The sequence below is a fragment of the Lycium ferocissimum genome, chromosome 10, assembly GCF_029784015.1.
Source record: "Lycium ferocissimum isolate CSIRO_LF1 chromosome 10, AGI_CSIRO_Lferr_CH_V1, whole genome shotgun sequence".
NCBI classification, from domain to species: domain Eukaryota; kingdom Viridiplantae; phylum Streptophyta; class Magnoliopsida; order Solanales; family Solanaceae; genus Lycium; species Lycium ferocissimum.
Window position 1 is genome coordinate 32221847 of NC_081351.1, and position 19870 is coordinate 32241716.

Here is a 19870-nt window from a genome sequence, read left to right on the forward strand (position 1 = left end):
TTTTTAAAACTATGTATACTAATTATTGCAAAATAGAAGTATATGAAATGTATTTTGATAGAATATCGGTTTTAATTAGAAATACTAATCGATGAAGAACTCGAAAAACATTTATGAAAAAAAAAGCAAATAGAAAATAAGAAATCCTAGTGGAGGCATCACGAAAATGTCTATTCTAATAACTATTGAAGAAAATTTTTTTTTGAAGAAAATAGAAAAGAAGACGTGTTTTTTTTTTTTTTTTTTCCATAAAAAGTTGAGTTAAAAAATTAAATATATAGTAGACAGGGAAGAACAAGGAGAGAGAATAAATGTATTGAAAAGTATGGTGAAGATTACTAAACAATTTTAAGACAATATATAATGAAAGAGGGGGAAAATGGTAGGAGAGAGAATTGTATATTCAGCTATTTTAATGGGCTGATTTATGGATAATGGAATACAAATTTTAATGACCCAAAACGTGTGAAAATGGCTATTCATTACCAACTTCTTAAACCACGGCTATTTTATGCCAAATATTTGTGAAAGTGGGTATGCCGTGTCAATTCCCCTAAAATAAGACGATTGTATATGGATAGATGGAAAATGGGCTCGTTGGCTAGTTGTGGGCCAAATTGGTGGCCACAAATATGGTGGATCTAAAATGATGTTTCACCATTTGGCATTTGAGACTTGAGAGAAATAAAAACAAAAGAAAAAGAAAGTGGTCTTGGCATCCGCATAGTGACAGAAGTTTCGTAAGTTTTATATTGTTACTGTTATTATCACCACAAATTCTCGTTACTTTCTAAACTTTCTTTGCAGGAATTACTTCTTGGTTTCACAAAGAATTCACACAAACTAGAAATCTGATAGTGTGTTTCAGGTGGGCATAAATGTTAATTCAAAGGTCATTAACATTCAAATGAAAACAAAGAAGATTACAACATACGAAACATTTGTCACACATTAGGTTGTTGCAGCTGGTTTTAAAATCCATAGTCCAATCCAGCTTAAGAAGGAATCAGAGAATGCTGAATTGTTGCTTGTCGAGGTTTGCAAACACCTTCTAAGGGCTGCACTTTTGGTATGCTAAATCCTCTACCTTCAGTCATATCCACCATTTCTTCACTTACTCTTTCCCACTCAAAAGACTGAACCAATGTTCCCAATACTAATCCAAGTACCTTATTGGCAATTCCAGCACCAGGGCAACCGCGCCTTCCTGTTCCAAATGGGAGCATCATGAACCCGCCCTCTCTCCTTTCTTCGTGTCTCTCGGGAATAAACTCTGTTGGATTCTCCCATATCTTAGGATCCCTCTGAATTGCCCACAAATTTACTAGCAACATTGTCCCCTTTGATATGTCATATCCTCCAACTTTACAATGTTCCGAGCTTTGATGAGGTATTAGAAATGGAACAGGTGGATATAATCGTAGAGTCTCCGTGATTACGTTCTGTAAGTAACTAAGTTTAGGAACATCTTCTTCGTTTAGTAGTCGGTCCTGTGGCATGTGAGTGTCTATCTCAGCTTTGACCTTCTTGATTGCTTCTGGATGGTTAAGTAAAAGAGCCATTGCCCACTCCATGCTTATTGACATTGTATCTGTCCCTGCTATGATCAATACCTACATCCAGAGTCGAATTTAGAATTTGAACTTTATAGGTTCAACCATTAAAGTTTTTAGCACCGAATAGATTGCACTCATTAAATTATGTGCTCATAACTTAATAATTATTCTAATTTTAATGGTCTTCACATGTATATCTATGTTTCGTATCTATCAGTTGATCTGTTGTCTATAGGCTACTTCTGCTCTGCCTACACTCAGTCATTATACTAAGAATAAACTACAGTACAACATTATAAATTTTGACTCAACCAAAAGAATAAGGTAAAAGAAGCCAGTTTAGGAAACAATAAAATTGAGAAGACCATATGTACTTTGCATATTTGTTACATGAGGCTATAGTTTAAGTTGAAATTGAAGACTTCTTTTGAAATTCTTGCATTATTTTACTTGATCAATGAAGTACTTTTCTTTTACAGCATACAAGCAATGACTAACCAACAGATCAAGAGAAAGGAGTTACCATAACAATTCCTTTGATGAGCTCATCAGTATAATAAGAAGGTTCCTTTTGTTGCAGAGATAACAAGTGATCAATCATTGTCTTCTCAGCAACACAATCTGCTGCCAAGAAAACTCTCGGCGTTCATCTACCAGATCCTGCATAAATCCATCAAGCTTTTTCATCAAAGTCGAAAACTTTTTCTCTAAGCCTTTGAAATCAAACCATTGAAGAAATGGCAAGAAATCGCCTAAATTTGAGTTTCCACTCATCACCAGCATCTCTCTCATTATGAACTGAACTTTTCTTGCCTCTTCGTCATCCTCCACGTTCTCCCCATAATACCTTTTTCCAGCAATAGTCATGGAAAGTGTGTTGAATGCAAGCTCAATAAACTTTGACTTCAAATCCACCTTACAGAATCCTCCACCAACTTCACATTTCTTCATTTTTTTTTTTTCTTTCTTGCTGCACATTTCTTCATGAGTTCACTCAACAACAACATTACTTCCTTTCTCCGTGTGTTTGTGAACATAGCAATGCGAGAAGGAGAAAAAATCTCTGTTGCAGCTAGGCGCCTAAGGTTGCGCCAGTGGTCCCCATAGGGAGCTACACTAAGAGTGGTGTAATTGTAACTGAGGTGTTTAGCTGCAAGGCGAAAAGGACGGTTTGGTGAAACATTCTTCAACAGCTGAAGGTGAGGTTAAGAGAAGGGCCTTTCGAACTCCAAATCGTAGGAGTAATATGTCACCGTACCTGGCAGAAACGGCATGTAGAGTTCGATTCACTGGCTCTTTCACTAGGTGAAGGTGGCCAAAAAGTGGACGTGAAGGCGGGCTTGGAGGTTGGTTCTTCAATGTATGCTGTTTTGATTTAAAAAAGACGAAGAGGAGGATGGTGAAGAGACCTGGAATGTAATAGTACATTAGCTCCATGTCTCCGCAAGCCAAAACTCCTTCCACTACTTGTTCAACAGATCATAGTATTAGTACCTGTATTCTCAAAGTCAACCATATTATTTAGTATTTGAGATTCTGAAATCTCGAGGAGTTAAAGGAAACTAAGCACGTGGTTGCATAATTTTCTATTTTGAGTTCCAACTTGACTATCAAAGTAGGGTGAAAATCATTTACACCCCCAACAATGCTTTAAAAATTAAACTCCCCCGTCAATTTTGAACAATAGACATTCTCTTCCCTTTATCCTAATTGAATTTTTTAAATGCCTATTTTACCCTTACATTATCAACTTTTGTCTTCTTTTTTTACTTCTTTAAAATCATGATATTTTTCCTTTTTTTAATTTTATGTAACAAATTTCTTATAAAAAAAAAATTATCTTCTAGGCAAAAAAAAAAAAAAAGAGAAATACTAATTGAATATATAAGTTAATGATGTTCTATAATAAAATAAACGGAAAAGGGCCAAATATTCCCCTGTACGAATATTCCCCTGTACGATTGAAAAAGAGCTAAACATACCCCTCGTTATACTTTGGGTCTAAATATACCCCTGCTGTTATACTTTGATTCAAATATACCCCTTCACCGTTAAAGTTGTCCAAAGTGGACATCAAATCCTGTGTGACATTGATATTTGATGAGGTGGGTGCCACGTGGCATGCCACCTCAGCACCCCTTACCCATTTTACCTCTCCCCTCTATTTTTTCATCCATCGCTAAAATTTCCTTCCCCTCCACCACCATTATCACTATTACCGCCACAATTTGCAGTTTTAGTGAAATAGAGACGAGAAACTGATTACAGGTTTTACACATATTGATTTACATTGTTAGGTGATTCGTTGGAGTCTTTAAATCAGGAAAGACAAGCCTTTTGTTCAAAGAACCAAGAGAAATGGAAGTTCAATGGCTTGATTAGCAGTGAGAATTTCCACCACTTTCCGACGTTATAAATTGATGAACCATTTCTCCAGCTTTCTCTCCGCAACTTTCAAATCTAACTTGCCTCGATTCCATTACCCAATTTATGCTCCAAAATTTTAAGACTAACAGAAAAACTCAAAGTAATGCTGAAAGAGAAGAGAACAATCACCTTATAATTATATGTAGCCCTTGCGAAGAACCTATAATACAGTGCAGTGTGTGTGCCCAGAATAGTCAAGAAAGGAGTAAATGGAGTAATTTCAAGTCAAAGAGCTTTAGCACCTTGAAGAATGCACTATGAAGTAATGAAGAGGAAAAGAAAGGTCTAAATAAACTTAGATTATACTTGAAGATTTTCAAATGGGGTGGCAGGAAAAAGGAGTGAATATGAAGGTTCTGTAAATGCTTCTTCTTCTTCTTCATTTTTTTTGGCTCAGAGTTTCGTAAAAAGAGGCTTAAGCTTCAACGGTGATAAATATGTTTCATTTTTATCTCCGAGTTACAGAAGGAGTTGCTGCAAGTGCAACTGCTGCTCATGCCCTTCAAGTAAATCGAACTGTAAATTGCTTTGGTTCTCTTTCTCTCCCCTCTTTTAAGGTGGGACAATTTAATTATTGGTGGCTCTTTAGTTTTTTATTTGGAATTTTTACGCGTTATAACTACTTCTAATACATAATTAGTGGTAATAACTACCTTTTATTTTAATTACTAATAATAACTGAATACTTTTTAATTTTAATATAGAGATTTTGAATTACCATTTCATAAATACACCTAAAAATTAGCACCCCCAATCCCATATCCCCTTTTAATGGTAACAATATTAATCACTTAATATACATTACCATTCTCTCTCCTTTTTCATAAATCTTACCTTATATGATCGTTCTTCCTCTCTTTCGCAAAAATTTCACTTCCATTCTCACCAATCAAGAAGATTCGTCGTATTCTTTCTTCTTCTTTTTTTCAAAAAAAAGGAAAAAGAAGCCTTAAATTTTCATCTATCCCATCTCCTTGTTTCGTGAAATTTTTATTATTTGTGTTATTATTCTTCTACAAAATCAACTTGGTGGAAGTGATTGTGGTGCCGGTTCACGAGGGAAGCGGGAGAGAGAAAGTTTTTTAGGGTTTTGAGAAGACAAAAAATATATGTATTTGTGTATGTTCTATGATATAACTACCAATTGTTGTGGTTGGTGGTGTATTTTTGTAAGTTTTTCTATATATTTGTGTATTTTGTTCAAATTAATTCCATCAGTTCATCTAGTTTTAAATACACGGTGACGCAAATACATGGTAAGTTTCTATATATTTATGTATTTTGTTCAAATTAATCCCATCAAATACATGGATGATGCAAGTTGTTACTCACACAAATATATGAGATTTAATTTAAAATACGGGGTTTGATTGGAAACTTCAAATACATTAGTTATGCTATCAAATACATGGGTAAATAAAAAACGAAATCAATATTGAAAACTTCAAATACATTATCACTAAATACATGGGTGACGCAAATTGTTACTCACACAAATACATGATATTTAATATAAAATACATGGAGTTTGATTGGAAACGTCAAATACATTAGTTATGCTATCAAATACATCGGTAAATAAAAAATGAAATCAATATTGAAAACGTCAAATCCGTCGTTGATTGATTGTGTTTGTTTTGTCAATGTATTTTCGAGATGTTGAAGATTTAATTTGAAATTTGAATTTTTACGTTTGAATGTTGAAGAATGTATGGAAGAAGAGAAACGTGTAAGGAAAGGGAATATTACAGGAGATTTTGCGGAAAGAAGGTAAAAAATATCTTAATTTCTCATTTAATACCACCCGTTACAGCCTAAAATAAACCGTTCCTTTTTTTTTTTTTTTTTTACCGCATGCTCATGTATGGCAACAAATACATGCGAAAACATACACAAATCACCGATTTCTACGAATGGTAATATTAAAAAGGGTAGCTACAAATGGTAGGAAGCTACAATAAGGTAGTCATTTGAGAAATTTTACCTTTTTATTTTAAGAGAGGTGACTCAAGTTTTAATTATTAGGTGGAGGTGATAATTTTCTATTACCCCTGTTTGGAGGGTGGTTTCCTGTGGTTCATTAATGTATGATTTTCTATGAAATCATGTTTATTTTCATTGTTCTTAAAATTATGTGGTATAGTGTTATAAACCCGTGGTTCATTCCAGGGTTATATAACCATGAAAAATCCTAATTTTTGAAATCACGGATTTGATAATTTTTCCGTGGTTATATATTTCATTTCTCTATTATATCTCACCCTCCACCCTTCACCATCCACCCCACCCCACCCTCACCCTACCACTCACCCCACCCCTATGCCCACCCCCGCCCTACCACCCACCCTCACCTCTAACTACCCTACTCCTCTGCCACCCACCCCCACCACCCACCCTCACCACCCACTACCCCTCACCACCGCCCAACCCCACCCCGCAACAACTCACCCCCACCCTCATCCCACACCACCCACCCCTCCACCACCCCCACCCACTGCCCCTCATCACCACCCAACCCCACCCCCACAACAACTCACCCCCACCCTACCACCCACTACGCCCACTCTCATCCCATAACCACCCACCTCACACCACCCACCCCTCTACCACCCCCACCCACTACCTACTTATTTTTTAAAGTTTCTATTTTATTCTTTACCTGAGTTTTATTAATATATACAAATTAATTTCTAATTAAGAATTAAGGGTATTTTAGTGAACTTATAAGTTATTATACAGTACCATACAGTCAAACCAAACAATACAAATGTTATTAAATGACAACAACGATACAGTCTATCCAAACATTATGTTCATTAATGCAGTACAATACAATACAATACTGTACCATACCATACTGTACATTAATGAACCACGGGAAACAATCATCCAAACAGAGGGTTAGTGATTAGGGGGTTTTGAAGTTGCTCAAAAGTTTTTATTTTGACATTTTGACCCTCAATTTTATTTTTAACACTTTGCACTCAAGTTTTATTTTTAACACTTTGACCCACTTGCGCCCAGACCCGGCCCCTGACCCATGCCCCCACGCCCCTCCCCCGCCCCCCACCCCACCCTACCCCCTGCTAAATTTTTTATTTTGATTTTCTTTATTTTTTTTTCACCCCCTCCTCCTCCCAACCCCCTAACCCCCCACCCCTCCAAAAAAAAAATGATTTTCTTTATTTGTTTTTCACCCTCCCCCCAACCCTCCTCCTTCTCTTCGCAACCCTCCCCCACCCCCACCTTCCAAAAAAAAAAGTTAAAAATTTTGATTTTCTTTATTTATTTTTTCACTCCCCCCTCCTCCTCCTCACAACCCTCCCCCCACCCCCCAAAAAAAAATTTAAAAAAAAAGTTTTGATTTTTTCTTACCAGCCTCCACTCCACCCCCCCCCCCCCCCCCAACCAAATTTTTTTTTTTAAAAGTTCTGATTTTTTTTTTTGTTTTTTCACCGCCTTCCGCTCCTCTTCCCACCCCTCACTACCCCCACCCCAAAAAGAAAAAAAAATAATTATTTTATTTTATTTTTTCACACCCCTCATCCTCCTCCTCGCAACCCTCCCCCTACCCTTCACCAACACCCCCCCCCCCCTCAAAAAAAAAAAATTAAAATAAGTTTTGATTTTTTCTTACCGGCCTCCACTCCTCTTCCCATCCCTCCCCCCGACCCCCCCAAAAAAATTTAAAAAATTTTGATATTTTTTTTTATTTTTTCACCAGCACCCCACCCCTCACTACCCCACCCCTCCCAATTTTTTTTTTTTTTTTTTTAAAAAAAAAATTGAAAAGTTTTTTTTGTTTTTTGTTTTTTGCACCCACCACCCCCCACCCTTCCAAAAAAATGTTTGTTTTAAAAAAAAAAAAAAGTTTTTTTTTTTTTTTTTTTTTTTTTTTTGGAATATTGAAAAAAAGTTTTGATTTTTTTTGGGGTTTAGAAAAAATTTGGATAAAATTCAAGTTGTTGTTATAGTGTGTTTGTACTGAAATATATGATTTTTTTGTTGTTGTCCTGGTATGGTTCAGGGTTTAGGAAAAGATATCCAATAGATTATTTTTTGTTCTTGTCCTGCTATTTATCTGATTCTGTTTATAGAAGATATCTAACGGATTTATAGTTGTTGCAATAAGTTCTACACTTGTGGCAACAAATAGACAATCTGTTCCAACAACTATAAATTTGTTGGACATAGCTTCAGTTATTTGATTCTGTTTGTAGAAAATATCCAACAGATTTGTAGTTGTTGTCCAAGCCAAAATGCTCCATAGTTGTTAATTGCATTGTGTTGTAATAATAGTTATTTGTTGAAACTTTATGACATTTTAATGTTATTCTTTTTTAGAATGGTAATTTCTGCTCTTGGTGCTTGTGAACTTGGTTTATATGATATGTTAATTGTGTTCAAATCACAAATGTGTGTATTGTTGTTAATAAATTGATGAACAATTTTTAACAAGTAATGAATCTGTAGCAACAGCTCTGTAACTTGTTAGGTTTTATCCAACAAGCAACAGGACTTGTTGCAACAACTAGTAACTTGTGTTTTATCCAACCGCTAAAAGATTTCCAGCAAATAAGCAATCTGTTGCAACAATCGATTGTGCCTTGTTAAAGAACTAAGTTACATGTTGGGTTTTTCCAACAAATGAAGTGACTTGTTGCAGAAAGTGGGTAACTTCTTGTGTTTTATCCAACAAGAGTAAGGACTTGTTCAACAACTATATCATTTGTTGCAGCAGATACTACAATTGTTGCAATGGATACTACACTTATTGCAACAGATATTACAGTTGTTGCAACGGATGCTACTTGATCCACCCATATTTAGTGATCAACAAAGAGAATCAATGATATTTAGTGATAAACAAAGAAAATCAATAATAAGTAGTGATCAATATATAATACTTAATCAATTTGATGGTAATTTGAGTCAGGAATATGCACTAAATCCAATGATCATTAGAGTGAATTGATGTGAACTACTTGATTCGCCCATATTTAGTGATAAGCAAATGAAATCATCGATATTTAGTGATCAATATATAATACTTAATCAATTTGATAGTATTTTGAGTCAGGAAAGATGATCTACTAAGTCATTATGCACTAAATCGAGTGATTATTATAGTGAATTGATGTGAACTTCTTGATTCACTCATATTTAGTGATAAACAAAGGAAATCAACTATATTTAGTGATCAATATATAATACTTAATCAATTTGATGTATTTTGAGTCAGGAAAGATGATCTACTAAGTCAGTATGCGCTAAATCGAGTGATCATTAGAGTGAATTGATGTGAACTACTTGATTCACCCATATTTAGTGATAAACAAATGAATCAACGATATTTAGTGATCAATATATAATACTTAATCAATTTGATAATATTTTGAGTCAGGAAAGATGATCTACTAAGTCAGTATGCACTAAATCGAGTGATTATTAGAGTGAATTGATGTGAATTACTTGATTCACCCATATTTAGTATTAAACAAATGAAATCAACGATATTTAGTGATGAATATATATATATATATATATATATAGTAATTTCATGGATTAGATGGGCAATTTTAAGTGTATTCTTAGAACAAATACTACAGTTGCTGCAACAGATACCACGGTTGCTGCAACAGATACTACAGTTGTTGCAACAGGTACTACACTTGCTACAACGGATACTATAGTTATTACAAAGGATACTACAGTTGTTCCAACAGATACTACACTTGCTGCAACAGATACTACACTTGTTGCAACAGATACTACACTTGCTGCAACAGATACTACTTGGTTCACCCATATTTAGTGATCAATAAAGGGAATCAGCCGTATTTAGTGATAAACAATGGAAATCAACCATATTTAGTGATAAACAATGGAAATCAATCATATTTATTGAACAATATATATACTTAAGCAATTTGATGGTGTTTTGAGTCAGGATAGATGATCAATTAAGTCCAATACGCACTAAACGGAGTGATTATTGGAGTGAATTGATGTGAACTACTTGATTCACCCATCTTTAGTGATAAACAATGGAAATCAACCATATTTATTGATCAATATATATACTTAAGCAATTTGATGGTGTTTTAGGTCAGGATAGATGATCAACTAAGTCCAATACGCACTAAACGGAGTGATCATTGGAGTGAATTGATGTGAACTACTTGATTCATCCATCTTTAGTGATAAACAATGGAAATCAACCATATTTATTGATCAATATATATACTTAAGCAATTTGATGGTGTTTTGGGTCAGGATAAATGATCAACTAAGTCCAATACGCACTAAACGGAGTGATCATTGGAGTGAATTGATATGAACGACTTGATTCACCCATATTTAGCGATAAACAATGGAAATCAACCATATTTATTGATCAATATATATACTTAAGCAATTTGATGGTGTTTTGGGTCAGGATAGATGATCAACTAAGTCTAATACGCACTAAACGGAGTGATCATTGGAGTGAATTGATGTGAACTACTTGATTCACCCATATTTAGTGATAAACAATGGAAATCAACCATATTTAGTGATCAATATATATACTTAAGCAATTTAATGGTGTTTTGGGTCAGGATAGATGATCAACTAAGTTCAATACGCACTAAATGGAGTGGTCATTAGAGTGAATTGGTGTGACCTACTTGATTCACCCATATTTAGTGATAAACGGTGGAAATCAACCATATTTAGTGATCAATATATATATCTACTAAAATCATTAGTAATTTGTTACAATTTTTTCCACAACTGTATGATTTGTTGCAACAGATTAGTAACTTGTTTAAACAGATTAGTTATTTGTTGGAACAGATTAGTAACTTGTTGAAAAAAATTAGTAATTTGTTGCAACTTTTTTCACAACTGTACTATCTGTTGCAACAGATTAGTAACTAGTTTAAACAGATTAGTTACTTATTGGAACAGATTAGTAACTTGTTGAAACAGATTAGTAATTTGTTGCAACTTCTTCAATAATTGTATGATCTGTTGCAATCATTTAGGCAACTTGTCTAAACAGGTTAGTAACTTGTTTAAACAGATTAGTTACTTGTTGGATTAGGATTGTTTAAACTTGTTACTTGTTGGACTGGAAGTAACTTTGCAACTTCTTCAACAATCGTATGGTCTATTGCAATCATTTAGGCAACTTGTCTAAACAGATTAGTGACTTGTTTAAATTGATCCATCTGTTGAAACAGATTAGTAACTTGTTGTAACTTCTTCAACAAGTGTATGATCTGTTGCAATAATTAACTCATATGTTGCGACATATTTTTTAGTTTTTACAATAGTTTAAGCAATTGTTTGATTTTTTTTCCAACAAGGTGAGTAATTTGTTGCAACAACTAAGCAACTAAGCAATTCTACTGTATGCATCTATTGCAACAATTAGTAAGCACAATAAATAAGTTCATAAATAGAAATTATTCAACAGCCACCTTGGCTCCAAATACCACAACTAATCAAAATAAATAAGTTCATAAATATCATTCACAAATAACATAAAGGAAAAAAGAAAAAAAAACAGAAATTGTTCAACAGTCTCCAAATACCACAACTTAAGTAATAATTTGTTCAGCAACTACCTTCTGGGGTGTAGCAGATTTCCTTGATCTACTTCATCTCCTTCATTTCCATCATCAGTTTCTTCATCTTCTAGTTCTTCTTCACTTTCTTCATTTGTATATACTTCTTTTTGGCTCTGTTTTTCATCTCTTTCTGAGGATTGATTGTCAATTTGGCTGCCAATTTGACTATATCTTTCCTCAACATTTGCTGATTCATAAATAAATTGTCTACTTGTTGCAACAAGTGTAGAGCTTGTTGCAACAATTATAAATCTGTAGGATATCCTCTACAAACGTAACCAAATAATGAAGCTATGTCCAACAGATTTGTAGTTGTTGCAATAGATTGTCTACTTGTTACAACAAGTGTAGAACTTGTTGCAACAACTAAAAAACGTTGGATATCTTCTACAAACAGAAGCAAATAACTGAAGTTATGTCCAACAGATTTGTAGTTGTTGCAACAGATTGTCTACTTGTTACAACAAGTGTAGAACTTGTTACAACAACTAAAAATCTGCTGGATATCTTCTACAAACAGAAGCAAATAATGAAGTTATGTCCAACAGATTTGTAGTTGTTCAACAACATTGTCTATTTGTTACAACAAGTGTAGAACTTGTTGCAACAACTAAAAATCTGTTGGATATCTTCTACTAACAGAAGCAAATAACTGAAGCTATGTCCAACAGATTAGGGAGTCGTTGCAATAGATTGTCCACTCGTTGCAAAAAGTGTAGAATTTGTTGCAACAACCACAAATCTGTTGGTTATCTTCTACAAATAGAATCAGATAGATACCAGGATAAAAACAAAAAAACTATCTGTTGGATATATTTTGCTAAACCCTGAACCATACCAGGACAACAATAGAAAAACCTTCTATCTCACTACAAACACATAACAACAACAACCTGAATTTTATCCAAACTTTTCCTAAACCCAAAAAAAAAAAAAAAAAAATTAAAAACTTCCTTTCAAGATTTTTTTTTTTTTTTTGGGGGGGGGGTTTGTTCAAAATTTTTTTTTTGGAGTGGGGGGGTGGGGTAAGCCAAAAAAAAATAAATTCAAAACTTCTTTTCAAGTTGGGGGGGGGGGGGGGGGTGGGAGACAAAAGAAGTGAAAAAACAAATAAAGAAAATCAAAATTCAAAAAAACGAAATTGGGGGCGGGGAAGAGGAGTGGGTAGGGGTGGGCATAAACACCAAAAAAGAAAATCAAAACCGAACCGAAAATTCGGTTTTTCGGTTTTTCGGTTCGGTTTTCGGTTTTTTTAAATAACAATTTCGGTGTTCGGTTCCGGTTTTTCGGTTAAACCGAATTTTTTTTTTTTGAAAATTTACTACATGAATACAATTTTTTTTTGGGAAAAAAACATAAGTAGACAATAATATTATAATATTTACATACTCTTAGCAACTAAATGTTATTAAACATTACATGACAAGTTAAATGTTTTATAGTAAATCAAATTGCTATATATAACGAAACCCTTCGTACGTGAATAACTCCAATACCTATTTGTTGTTCAAAAGGTGGGGGCGGGGGGGGGGGGCAAGGAGGATTTTTTTCTTACCTTTTCTACTTCCTCCTTATTCTCAACTTCTTTCATTGTTCCATAAAAATAAATCTAATTTTCATTTAACACTATAGGATATTGAATACAAGTATACTAATAATTTGAGTGTTGATTTTTATTATATATAGTATAATAAAAATGTTATACATAGAATAATATTCATATAATTTGTTTCACCTATTATAATAAATTAGATATAACTCACATAATTTAATTATACACTATATAAAATTTTATAAACCTCGTATGATTTTATTATACGTTGTATAATACATTATATTTTGTATATAGAAGATATTATCTTGTATGTGTGGATGATCACTATGGTTGGATTCTAAAGTCATCAAACCTTCAAACAATAGCGTAAACCTCCGTAATGTCGAAGCAATCAAGAAGGAAAAATGAAAATAAATGGAGAGATGTGTAATTGCTAAAAAAAAACCGAATTAAAAAACCGAAACCGAACCGAACCATTTTTCAATAGTACAAGGGTAAACCGAACCGAATAAAAAAAATTCGGTGCGGTGTTCGTGTTTTCAAAAAATCGAAACCGAAAAATCGAACCGAATTTTGAAAAACCGAACGCCCACCCTTAGGAGTGGGTAACGATTTAAAAATATGGGGGGAAGAGGAGGATGCAAAAACAATAAAAAAAATAATTTCGGGAAAAAGGCGGGGGGAGGGTTGGGAGCGAGACGAGGTGGGGTGAAAAAATAAATAAAGAAAATCAAATTTAAAAAAAAAATTAGGGGGCAAGGGGTAAGAGGAGTGAAACTTAAATATTTAAAAATAAATCAATTTTTTTTTATTAAAAAAAATCATTAATTAAATTTTTTTTAAAAAAAAAAAATTAATTTTTTTTTTGGGCGGGGGGAGGAGGAGGGTTGGGAGGAGGAGGACTAGAGATGAAAAAACAAATAAAGAAAATCTAAACTGGTTTTTTTTAAAAAAAACTTTGGGGGGGGGGGGGGGAGGGGTTCGAGGAGGAGAAGGGGGGCTCAGAGTGAAAAAGAAAATAAAATAAATTTAAAAAAATCAATTTTTTTTGTGGGGGGGGAGGGGGGGGGGGGGGAGGGAAGGAGGAGGATGGGTGGAGTGGCTCGTGAAAAAGCAAATAAAAAATTCAAAACTTTAAAAAAAATAAAAAATTTAGGGGTGGAGGGGGGAGGGGGGAAGGATGTGGGGCGGGGAGGGTGGGAGGAGGAGAAGGGGTTGGTGTGTTTTTTGGATTAAGTTGGGGTTTTTTTTATATTTTGTAAAAGATTAAGAAGTTTGAAAAAATACATTTTGGACCTCAATTTTCTTAATCACAAATTTAATTGGGTTTTGCTTTCAAGTGGTCCCCATGAGTCACCTATACTAATTTTACAACTAAAATGTCACCTATAGCTAATTCTTCCCTATAAGGTTACATAGGATGGAGGAATACAACTGGGAGGATTTTTTTTTTTCATTTGATTGCTGGCGGTAATGGTGGTAGAGAAAATTTTAGTGGTAGAAGAATAAATAGATGGGAGGGGTAAAATGGGTAAAGGGTTGTTGAGGTGGCATGCCATGTGGCATCCACCTCATCAAATATAAATGCCACATAGGATTTGATGTCCACCTTAGATAACTTAAATGGTGGAGGGGTATATTTGAACCCAAAGTATAACGGTAGGGATATATTTGGACCCAAAGTATAAAGAGGGGTATATTTAGCCATTTTTCAATAGTACAAGGGTATATTTGGCCCTTTTCCGTAGAATAAACAAAAAATTAATCTTATTAAAAATAATCAAAACTTTAGTATTTATTATACAAGTAAAAAATAACAGGTCATAATAACTTTATAAATATATTTCTATGCAGGTAATGCAAAAACAATTAAAAAATACAGGCAAATTTTTAAAAATGATTTATTTATACTGTAAATGTATTTTATTATAATTTAAGAAATATTCTATTAGTGATAACCAAAACTAGTTTATTTTTATATAAACAATAGAGAATAAGAGAGAAGTGAAACTTAAATATTTACACATCTATGTACATACATATATACATACTTACTGCTTATAATATTAAAATAACAATCATTAATAAATAGCATTAGATTTTGTTACAAATTCATAAAAGTATTATTCAACAAGAAGGAAGAGTGCAATTGGATTATTCAGCAGACTAGAGAGAGGCAGAGGAGCTAAAGGAATGATTCTGAAGGCTGGTTTAGCTGCTGTAATTCATACTTTGTGGATTGAAAGGAACTCAAGGGTGTTCCAAAACAAGGCTCAGAGCATGGAAGAACTATTACATAGTGTAAAAACTAGTTTATGTTTCGAGTCAGGGATAACAATAGGTTGTTTGAGTTCATTTGTAAGTTGTAGTTTGATGGTGTTTGGAGTTTGTCTTAGGTTATTGTGTTGCACTGGAACTGTAGGATCTGAAATGAGGAGAGGCCAGTCTGGTTAGGCTGCTCCTGGTTTTGTAACGTTGCTCTGGTAATTAATAAAATGTCGTTTTAATTGCCAAATACAGATTAAAAAATATATATTATATATAAAAATGTATTACATAAATGGGGGATTAAAAAAATCAAGGGTGAAATAGTCATTGCATAGGATAAAGCGGGAAGAATGTCTTTTGTTCAAAGTTGAGAGAGGGGTTTGATTTTTAAAGCAAAGTTGGGGGTGAAAATCATTTTTACCCATTGTGAATTATTATGCCTTCGATTGCAAAGACTAGTATTTGCAACTTCTCAAAATGTGCAAGCCCATGTATTTTACCATATTCAACAAGGTTCCTTTAGGAATATCATTATCATTAACCTTGTATCTGAGGGATGATTGACACTGTTGCACTTAAATTTAGTAGAATTTATATTTGATGCTTTAGATGAACGTAAACAATTTAACATCAATCTTGTTACTTGTATATGAGGACGTGATAGTAAATTTTCAGGCTGGTGATCCTATAATCTGCGTGGATGTTTCTGTTACTGCAATTTGCATTGTCTATACAATGACAAACTTAGTAGTGGCTATCGGAACTCCCTTCATTATGACCAGGAAATTCATGTTCTAAAGGTCAAAAAAAGAAAATGAAAGAAGATGCTGCTTGAAACTGTTACCTGTTTAATCATTTTTGTGATATGCTCCTTTTTGAAATCAAGTTATAGCAGTTGTGCAACATCAGCAGTTTTTTTCTAGTATACTGCGCCTACTCTCTGAACATTTTATACAGGTATAGGGAGAGATATTATCCACATCTAACCATTAGCTACACAGAATACTGAAAATTCACTTGTATAGGCAGGTGATATGATACAAGCACATAAAAGGTATATAAGAAAATTACATTTCATTTTATACATCTTGTTTCAAAGCTGAGAAAGAAGCTGGCGAAGTTAGATCGTGGAGTGCAAACAGCCTCCAACGGCTTAATTTTCTGATTGGTGATTCTAGAATTATAGCTTGCCTCCAAGTTTTCCTCTCCCACACTTTGCCAATCAAAGCATTGAATAAGTGCACCAATTGCCAATGAAATAGCTCGCATGCCCATAGCAGTTCCAGGGCATGATCTTCTCCCCATTCCAAATGGCACAAATTTATAGTTGAACCCTTCTTTTTCCCCTTCCATAACCTCAAATCTCTCTGGCTTAAACTTGTTAGGCTCCTCCCATGCCTTGGGATCCCTATGTGTAGCCCAAGCGTTAACCATTAGGATCGTATGTTTTGGTACACCATATCCCCCAACAGTACAATCTTCTGATGAGTGGTGAGGCAAAAGAAGTGGTATTGGAGGGTACAATCTCAGTGTCTCATTGATAACACATTCCAAATAAAGAAGCTTAGTGAGATCAAATTCGTTTAGCAAGCGCTTGTTCCCCACTTTGGTGTCAATTTCAGCTTTTAGCTTTTGCAATGCCTCAGGGTGAGCTAAAAGAAGTCGCATTGCCCATTGTATGGATGTTGATGTAGTCTCAGTCCCCGCAATAAACAATACCTGAAGCACCAAAGAATAAAAACTTTTGTGTTGAAATAATGCACAAGTTTGTGTCTGTTCCAGCAACGAATACAACCTGCAGCATAGTCCATGCAGGTATCTTACTGAGTTAAATGAAGCTATTTTGACAAACACAAGCACAAAATATATTACATGGAACTATTGTTTAACTCGCACAATCTTCATTTAATTGTCTCTATTAGCTTTGCTTCAAATGAAGAAAAAGAGCGGCTGTCGGTGGAAATATAAAGCAAATATAACATTTTAACATCTTACAGAAGACTAAAATTCTAACTAGCTAGTTCTAACAAGTAGATAAGTTGCTTAGTGACAAGCAAATGCAATAAGCACCATTCATTTCTCCACTCTCTGAAAAGATCTTCATCTTCACCTACGCAAGTTTTATAGGTATATCCAGTTCTTGAGCACCCATTAGTTTTTGGAGCCAACACTATTACTATATTTATATAGGAAACCTGGTAATTAGTACAAATATGTTAATTTGAGCACCCTTTTTTAGTAACAAATTCAAATTAGAAATAGCTGAGCACCCATAACTTAAAAATACTGGATCCGCCACTGGGTATAACTCGAGAGAGGAATCATCCGTAGTTAATAGAAACTCCCATTTGAAGAAACATGAAATGACTAGCTTGAAATTAAGCACCTGTTTATAAGGAGCGTGAAAAATTTAAAAATTTGTGGAGGTACAAAGCCAACCGGATCAAATATACACATGAAACTTGTGTGTTTGAGAATGATAAAGGAGGAAAAGAGCTCACTGGATAAGAATATGACCACATTCAACTGAATACATAGTCCTGTCTACAGATTTGTATCCAAAGGTCACTTAGATTGAAAAATCCGATTATGAAATTGCAAAACATAATTTTTGAATTGGATCAATACTGGCGGTCTTCATAATAGAAGAGACATTTGGCCATAAGCTTGCGCTTGTTTGGAGGGATCATGATAATTCATAAATGGTTAAAGTGTGTCGTTCACAATACATAAAATATTCAGCCAGAGTTGCTTCTCTATGGATCATCAGCAAGGTATTGCAATGTAGCAGGAATGTTGCATGGAGAAAAGACAATAAAGAAACTATAAGTTGATTCAGTAAGTTTAAAAACTGCAAGGAACATGTACATAAATAGATGAAATAAGTTCAGGAAACACAAGGAAATAGTATATAACAAGATACTAACCAGCATAATACTTTTGATTACATCTTCTGTGTAGAATTCAGGCTCTGATTCTTGGAGGGACAACATCGTTCCAATCAGTGTGTTCATCTTGTTCCTGTTTCCAACAGTAACTTTCTCCTGTCTAAATTCCTCCGGCAAACTTTTCAAGAATTCATTTCTCTGTTTGTGCACTAAATTCATCTTCTTCTCCACCCCCTTATAACCAATCCACCTCAAAAGTGGAACGAAATCACACATATTCAAGATTGGTATATCTACAAAGAAAATCCCCTTAAGTTTTTCAATCATCAGTATCCCCTTTTCACTACCAGCATCTTCCTCACTCACTATATGTTTCCCAGCAACAATTTTGTTCATAAGGTTGAAACTAAAAGTATAAAGCCAATTTGTCAAATCCACCTTTATGCTGCTACCATTACAAAATTTCAATAACGACAGCATAAAAACAACAACTTCTTGGTCCCGGACATTGGACGTTTTTTGTAGGCTGTGTGAAGATAAAAGCTCCACAACGGTGAACCTTCGAAGAATCCTCCATAATTGGCCATAAGGAGCCCAAAAATAGGCCGTATAGTTGAATGTCAACTGGTCTCCCGCCATCAGAGGCGGATTCAGAATTTAGACTTAACATAAATATGAGTTCAGAACTTAATATTTATAATACCTTTCTATGGTATAAGTAAAAAATGTCTGGCCTACCTGCCACGGTACGTGGCCGGTTTGCAAAAATGATATCATTTTTGGTGAAACATTCTTCCACTGCGGATGGTGATGAGACAATAAGTACAGGTCTAGAGCCGTACCTAAGGTACAAAACCGGACCATATTTTGCTGATAATGAATTTAGTGTCAAAAGGGGTTTGTTTTTGAGAAGGTAAAGATGGCCTATAATTGGAAGTGCTAGTGGACTAGGTGGTAGATTAATTCTTCTGGGATTGAAGAAATATTTGTATAAAAGGGAAAAAAGAACAAGAAAAATTGTAAGATAGTAATAGTATTGGTTCTCCATTGTTCAACCAACAATTTAAGATTGGTTAGAGCTGAGGAAGCTGAGAATTAATGAGAGTACTTGTACTTAATAAACTACTATTGATTAATGAAAGGGAAATGTAAACCACTCTTGATTGTTTATGTTAGTTTGAAAGAAATCCAACGTGCTGAAATAATAATTTAGTACTAGATCTTAATTATGATAAGTTAAAGACTAGACTTGGAGAAGACTAGCAAGAAATAATACTTAATTAATATAGAAAGCACTTCTAATATAGAGTAGTATAAAATTATATGACAAGCTGGTTTACCTTTAGATATATATTCCAGACAACACTATCAACTAATGGACAAGATGAATTTCAACTTGTCCATGCCTTGCAAGATTCCATCATTTGAATTGACGAGATCAACCGATTTAAAAGCAAAAATTGGCAAATAAGAACCACGCAATTGGTTTAACATAAATTGTACTAGGAGACATCATGAGTTTTTTTTCACTGATCAAACTGAACCTAGCTACTTATT

The 19870-nt window shown here is 34.3% G+C and overlaps 1 protein-coding gene and 1 pseudogene across 1 annotated transcript; both read right to left on the bottom strand.

Annotated features, from left to right (window-relative positions):
* Positions 1 to 841: 841 nt before the first annotated feature.
* LOC132033428 (cytochrome P450 81Q32-like) lies at positions 842 to 4473 on the bottom strand. The gene is made up of 3 exons (XM_059423402.1): positions 4113 to 4473; positions 2080 to 2216; positions 842 to 1613 (listed from the first exon to the last, which is right to left on the bottom strand). The coding sequence occupies exons 2-3, from the start codon at positions 2155 to 2157 to the stop codon at positions 996 to 998; spliced, it is 696 nt and encodes a 231-aa protein (XP_059279385.1). The 5' UTR covers positions 2158 to 2216; positions 4113 to 4473; the 3' UTR covers positions 842 to 995.
* An 11916-nt stretch (positions 4474 to 16389) lies between these two features.
* On the bottom strand, positions 16390 to 19546 carry LOC132033430 (cytochrome P450 81C13-like; annotated as a pseudogene).
* Between the last annotated feature and the right edge of the window lie 324 nt (positions 19547 to 19870).

What these genes read in the sequence shown, in the direction of transcription:
- LOC132033428 (XM_059423402.1), bottom strand. Translation starts at nt 2,157, where the DNA reads ATGATTGATCACTTGTTATCTCTGCAACAAAAGGAACCTTCTTATTAT. An exon ending in TCATCAAAGGAATTGTTATG is followed by an intron (nt 1,614 to 2,079) that starts GTAACTCCTTTC and finishes CTCTGGATGTAG; the next exon opens with GTATTGATCATAGCAGGGAC.